At 43.5% G+C, this 6953-nt stretch overlaps 1 protein-coding gene across 9 annotated transcripts in view; it reads left to right on the forward strand.

Annotated features, from left to right (window-relative positions):
- Nucleotides 1–6953, forward strand: part of RASGRP1 (RAS guanyl releasing protein 1) — a 75833-nt gene that overhangs the window by 38216 nt on the left and 30664 nt on the right. For 4 of the 9 annotated variants that reach the window (XM_070272188.1, XM_070272184.1, XM_023620231.2 and 1 more), the window contains exon 3: nucleotides 3870–3975. In XM_070272188.1, coding sequence (XP_070128289.1) covers nucleotides 3870–3975 — 106 coding nt within the window. Of the gene's footprint in view, nucleotides 1–3869; nucleotides 4043–6953 lie in introns of all 9 variants that reach the window. The other 5 variants (XM_070272190.1, XM_070272193.1, XM_070272197.1 and 2 more) reach the window with 2 other exon arrangements.

A 6953-nucleotide genomic window follows, 5' to 3' on the forward strand; every position in this document is an offset into this window, starting at 1 on the left:
TGTGGTGGATTTGATTGCATTATTGCTCTCCCCCCTCCTCCCCTGCCATTTTTCACCTTCTTTCTGTCAGTTTTTCATGTGACCTTGAGGTTCTTGCCCTTTGACTCGAGATTCAGCAGTGTGACTCACTTTGGCCAACAGACTAAGGCAGAAGTGACAGCATGCCAGTTGCAAGCCTGGGCTTAAGAGGCCTTGGGTATTTCTAGTTGCCCTTCAGTGCCCTGCCATCGCCACGAGAGAACACGCCTCAGCGAGCCCACTGGTCCAAGGAACCTGGGGGGAATGCAGAGCAGGGCTCCCAGGAAAGCCCAGCCTAAATGAGCCGACACCCAGCCAACTCACAGACACTTGAGAGAAAAAAATGATTAGTGTTTTCAGTCACTGAGTTTTGGGGTGGTTTGTTATGCAGAATTTTTGTGGCAAGAGATAAGTATTATAGAAATTATTTGGGCCAGAAAACATAGAGATAGCCATACTAACTCTACCTCACCAGAGAATAAGTTAAGAAAAATGAGTGAAAGATTTTAAAAAATATAACCCGGCTAGCTGAATACTTCATAAAAGTGATGTGTCAAGTCGTAGCTTTGAATTTCTTTTGTAAACTGTGGCCAAGAGGAGAATAAGTGTGTATGCTAAATATCATCAATGAAAGAGCTAATGACAAAAGCAAGCTCAATATCCAAAGATGCAGGAAAAGGTAGGGGGTCTCCTTTTTGATCCAGTTCACTCATTTACTCAACAAATGTTTCAGGAATACCGACTTTGTATCAGTACTTTCTAGGCCCTGGAGATATGCTTGTGGGAAAAACAGACAAAGCTCAGGTCTCATGAAGCTTATGTTCTAGTCAAGACTCAGAACATACAAATTAAACAAATAAAATAACTTCAGGTCATGATAAGTGCTATGAAGAAACTCAGGCAGAGTAATGGCTGTCTGAGGTAGTTTAAGGAAGACCTCTCTGAGGATGTGACATTGAAATTGAGACCTAAATGGTATCAATGGACCAAGGGAAAAAAGACCACATTGAAGGAAATAAATGCAAAGACTATGAGGTAGGAATAAGGTCAGAGGGTCGGAAGTATAACTAGAAGTGTAGAGAAGAGTAAAGTGGTATGAAATGAAGTAGGAGATATGAAAAGGGGCTGGAACATGTGGAAATCTGTTGGCCATAATAAGAAGTTGGTGTTTTATTATAAGTATAATGGAATCCATTAAAATGTATTAAGCATGTGACCTGACTTATGGGTTTTAGGAGCTCACTCCTGGCTGCTGTGTGGAGAATGGATGGTAGATGGACAAGAGTGGAAGCAGGGAGGTCAATGAGGTCATTGCATCATGGTGATGGCTACAGCTAGTGTGATGGCAAGGATGGAGAGAAATGATGGGTTTGAGATATATTCCGAAAATAGAATCAAGACTTGCTAATGGGGTGGATGTGAGGGAAAGTGAGAAATGAAGGATGACTCCTAGGTTTTTTGTTTGAGTAACTGAGAGGATGGGTGGTGGTGCCATTTCCTGAGATGAGGAAGAATGGAGGAGGAATGAATTAGGGGGAGGGGTAGGTCAAGAGTTTTGTTTGGATGAGTTAAGTTTGAAATTAGACATCTGAGTGGATTTGCCAAGTAGGATGTTGGACATACTAAGTTGGTACCCAGGCCTGAAGATATTAGTTGGGCAGTCATCAGCATTCAGATAGTATTTTAGACAAAGAACTAGATGAATTCACCTAGAAAAAAGAAGTTGAAATTTTTTTAATTTAAAATTTAAGAAGTTTTAAATTTTAAAAATTGTTATAGAAAAGGAAGTAGGAGGACTATGCCACAGAGCACACTGACATTTAAAAGCTTAGCAGAGGAAGAGAAGACAGAAGAGCCTGAGAGAGAAGCTGAGAGAGTGTGATGTTACAGAAGCCAAGAGAAGAAAGTGTTCCAGGACAGAGAGACTTGTCAACTTGGTTGGGTTGAATGCAACTTGAGTCATAAAGTAAGATGAGGACAGAGGAATAAACATTAGACTTGGCAATGTGGAGCTGGTTGGTCATCTTGAAAATAAAATATTTAGTGGAATGATAGAGATAGAAATCAAAATGGAATGGTTGAAAATGAATGGGAGGTGAGAAATTAATGACAGTGAGATTTGCTGAAAAGGGGAACAGAGAAATGGAGAGGTAGCTAGAGAGGATGAGAGTTTAAGGTTTTATTTTATTTCATTTTGTTTTAAATAGGAGATTCTGGGGCATGTCTAAATGGCAGTGGAAGTAAATCAGGAGAGAGAGAGAAAGTTGCTAATGCAGGAACGAAAATGGACAAAGGTGGCAGGATCAACGTTCTTGAGAAAGGAGGAGACCCAGAACACAGTGGAAGCGTTGGCCTCCAAAAGGCTTCCATGGAAACCAAGGATGGCAGGCAGTAAGAGTAATAGAGTGTGGGTAAATTGGTGGATTTAGTGATGGGAAGGTGAATAATCCTGTCAGTTTACTTATATTTTCTCAATGAACTATGACTTTAGGTCATCATTTGAGAATGAACCAGGACTTCTAAGTCCTGAGTCCAAATGTACTATGTCCTTCATTTACCATCTGGTACACTTGGAAAGAATGACAATGACAACCTCTTTTGTATAATGTTTTTTAAAGAGCTATCAAATGATAAAACAATTCATATATATTCTTTCATTTGATGCTTTACTCTAAATCATTCAAGTGCCCAGCTGGGAACAGAATTCACGTTGTTTGTTTAAATGAAGACACTTTAATGAAGGAACTACTTACAGAGATGAGAATGGAATTAAGAGATGCTGCACCCAGAGACTGTCAACAGGCAGAAGTCATTGCACACTTAGGTGCAAAGGGTCAAGGGAGATGAAGTGTTTAGATGCCAGTGAGAGCTGGAGTCATGAAGGAGGGGTCAACGAGTGTGATCATTCATTCAAGGGACCAGTAGTGACTGTCAAGTGCCGAAGCAGAGGGAATGAGAAAGAAATATCCTGACTTCTCTCTTGCTGATGCTTCCCAATGGCTGAACCCCACTGGAAGCTGGCTGGCAGCATGCAATCCATGGTGAAGGACAGAGAGTAGATCCAGCAGCGAATAACCAACACAGCAACTAACACTTCATACCACACATGTTGAAAAGGATTTGAAAACCACTCCAAGGGGAATCTTTAAGCCTAATGCCAGTGTATAGAATGCATCTTATTATTTGGTACCAGCTGGGAGTTGGAAAAGCTAGCTAAACATGCTCTTTGATACAAATCATCATGGACACTTGTAATCCACCCATAATCTCCAAATGTAATGTTTGCCCATGGTCTTCCTCCTTTATTTCCATCCAGAGTCATGTTGCCCATAAAACGAGAGTAGCTTATGTTTCAGGGCCCCTCACTGGCATGAGCCCCTCTCAAGGCCATCACAGAGCCCTGGAAATGTATTCATATGTTTTTGTAAAATTTGCAAAAGTAAGATGTTTTAACTGTAATCTATTAAGACTATAACTTTTTTCACTCTGACCCTAGAAAGGACCCCCGCCTCTCAATTATATGCACTTTAGGCCCCACAAAACCTGGATCTCTTCTGCTTTCAACAGAGACTCAAGCGTACTGGTACAAATTTTATCCCTTCCCAAGATTCTACCACTTTTTTAGTGGGGTGGCTAACGAGCATCAAAATGGACATTTGGGGAAGGGGAGAATGCGGTGGGAGGATAGGAAAAGCAAAGAAGGGAGGGATGTGTGGTGCTGGGGCATCGGAAGCAAAGCCCTGACCTGGGGAACCCACACTCATCCACCCTTGAGGAATGGAGGGTGGTCACCCCCAGGTGACTAATTTCTCTCTGGGACCTCACTCAGATGCTGCTCTTTATGTTTTCAGATGCAGATGGAAACCTGTGTCAAAGTAACCAGCAGTTGCAAGTCATGCTGACCATGCACCGAATTCTCATTTCCTCTGCCGAACTGCTCCAAAAAGTTATCACCCTATATCCTTTAGCACAGTGACTGGCAATCCTAAAACGGGCTTCATTCTCAAGTATCTTGGAATTTGAAGTATGCTTTTCATTTTGATTGGTTTGGAAGAACCCTGAGTGGTAAATGGGTTCATGTGTCCTTTCAGGGGTATAGGGTTTGTGTGTGTGTTTGTGTGTGTGTGTCCATACATGTGTCTGTGTATTTTCTGTTGGGTGGGGCGATATGATTGATGCTGATTACTCTGGGAAGTGGTCAGAGAAATCAACATGTAAACACAGTCTTCTTTGGTATCTCTTGCTAGTAAAAAATACTTGTCCTGAAGATTAATCAAAATTCATTTTCATCCTGTGTGGATTGACAGGGGTGCAAGCGTGACTCACATGATAGACTGCATTCTGGCTTTTCTGTCCAATTTTTTTACCTTCTCCAGGTCCTGAAGAAAGCTTCCTGATGCCCTGGCATCTGGAGAGTCTGCTGGGGCCTTTTTGCTTCAGGCAGAGGCACTGGCTATGCGCCAAGCAAAGCCTGTTGAAGGTTAACCTTCTCAGGGGTGTGAATTGAGTAGGGTGGAGAAAGTGCCCGCCTTCTCCCTCTTGCTGATGACACTGTAAGCTGTGGTCCCTGACAAGAAAGGACTGTAGGTGGGGTGAGCCTGTTTAGCGCCCAAAGCTCAGGTCCCTGGCACTGAGTCATGGTTCGTGGCTTCTCTAATCCTTCACCACTCTCCTGACCCCTCCCTTTCATCTTTTGGCACACAGAAAAAAATAGAAGCCACCAGGACTGAGTCTCTTCACTAAACCTACTTAATGAAATTTTCCCTCTTGTATTAAAAGAGGTGTTCCCAGTGCATTCCAAGGGCAGAACGTTGAGAGGGGTCCACGTGGTAAGAGATGCAGGTAGAAGTGGTGACTGGGTGTGCAGAGAATTTTAAGACCATAATAAAACCAACTCAGAGTTGGTCTACTTTTTGTTAACTCCATGTCCCAACCATTCCAAACAATGTCAATGATTAAATGCTCCTTACTGAACAAATCGTTTGTTGGTCTGAGGACTAAGTTGTCCCTGGGGCACCCGCCCTTGGTGCACCGCCTGCCACCTGCCCATACAGCAGGATGGACCCCTCTCCCCTTCCCAGCCCCCCTCCCACTTCTCACAGACTCCTACCCCGTCAGTTATCTCCTCTCTCCCTATAGTTTTAAAGTCTGTCTCTTCAATGACCTGCCCCTCAACCTAAAACACAGTGAAGTCTCTCCAACCTAAAAATAAACTCTCAAGCCTGCCTCCCCTTCATTCCATTGTTAGGGTTAGAAATCTGATGTGCAGACTTCTTAAAATAGTCTGCCCTCACTATCTCCGATCTCTCAACTCCTACTCGCTCCTTCACTCAATTGTGGCCCTCACCACTGTACTCAGACTTTCCTCTGATGTCACCAGTGACCTCCCAGTTGCTAAGCCCAGTGGCTTTTTTCCATCCTGGTTTACAGTGGGCATTGTTGACAATCCCCTGCCTCTCCGAACTCTCCCTCCAGGGCTCCCAGACACGCCTGGCTCTCCTTCCTCCTGGGCTCTTCCTCTTCCAGCTTTCTATCTAGCCTCTCCTCGAGCAACTCTTAAACCCAGAGAGGACATCCTGGTTTTCTTCTCACTCTGCTTCCTTCCCTGGGTGATTTCCACCACCGTTCCTCTGTGCTTATGACTTTCAAGGCTGTATTTCTCTAACCCAAACCATTTTTATTTTAATGTTTGTACTAGTTTGTCCTGTAGACACTTTAATCTTAATATGTTCAAAACTTAACTCATCCCTACTCTCATCCCCAATTACTACCCGTTAATTCTGCTTTGACACCTGTATTTTCATTTTCAGTTTCAGTTAACGGTGTCATTACCCGGCCAATTGCCTAAACCAGAAACATCAGAAGCACTCCTGGCTCCTTGCTACCTTTCATCTCCCACAGAGTCCATTCCCCAGTCCAGGGTTTCTGCTTCAGAAGTGACTCTTCTCTGGTCTCTTCTCTCGATTCTCACGCCTCTGCCTTAGTTTGGGTCCTCATTGCCTCTCTCCTAGGCCTCTATCCTGTACTGGTCTTCTCATCTACGAGGCCTCCCCGTCCCGTTCCTTATCTACCGCTGAAGTTACTTTCCTAAGAAGCAAATCACATAGGCCATTGCTTCAGAGCCTCTGCAAACGACAGGGGTAATGTCAGACTCCTCAGTTGCCAGGAAAAGGCCCTCCACGGTCTGACCCCAGTGTGTCCCTCCTGCTTCATCCTGCAGCTCTCTCAGAAACCCCTTCCCCCTCCACACTGAACTGCTCCACCCACCAGGCAGAATGGGGCCTCTTACAATTCCTGTGCCTGGAATGCCTCTTTCTCCCTCTTTACCTAGCAAGCTCTTTCAAGACCCATCTGTGAAGTCTTTGCTGACATTTCCAGCCCTCCCCTGACTTTTAAAAATACATCTATGTGCCACATAACTTTTCAGTCAAGATGGACCTTATATACGATGATGCTCTCATGTGATTAGTACCATATAGCCTAGGTGTGTGGTAGGCTATCCCATCTAGGTTTGTGTAAGTAGGCTCTATGACGTCCACACATGAAATTGTCTGATGACACCTTTCTCAGAATGTATCCCTGTTGTTAAGCAATGCATGACTGTAGTGTTTTAACATAGTATTATTGATGGAAAATCTATTTAATTCTTATGACTTAGTTTTGTATTGCTTAAGTCAAACTGTCTTTCTTATATCTCTGGCCTGAATGTAATCTGCCTTGAAAAGCTTTTCATCAATGCTTGCAGAAAGTGGGAAGTGTTTTTATTGTGTTAGCTAAAAAAAATGGATCTGCCTAGACTTCAGGTGTAAGTTTTGCAATGTAATCTGCATGTACTCTGGTCTTTGTAGATGACCGTTTCAAGTAAACCACAGAACGTTGTGTCCAGTTGCTGCAGTTTGAATTGTGTTAGCAATCTGGAAGGTTGAAGGGGTACT

This window comes from Equus caballus, chromosome 1 (assembly GCF_041296265.1).
Source record: "Equus caballus isolate H_3958 breed thoroughbred chromosome 1, TB-T2T, whole genome shotgun sequence".
Taxonomy (NCBI): domain Eukaryota; kingdom Metazoa; phylum Chordata; class Mammalia; order Perissodactyla; family Equidae; genus Equus; species Equus caballus.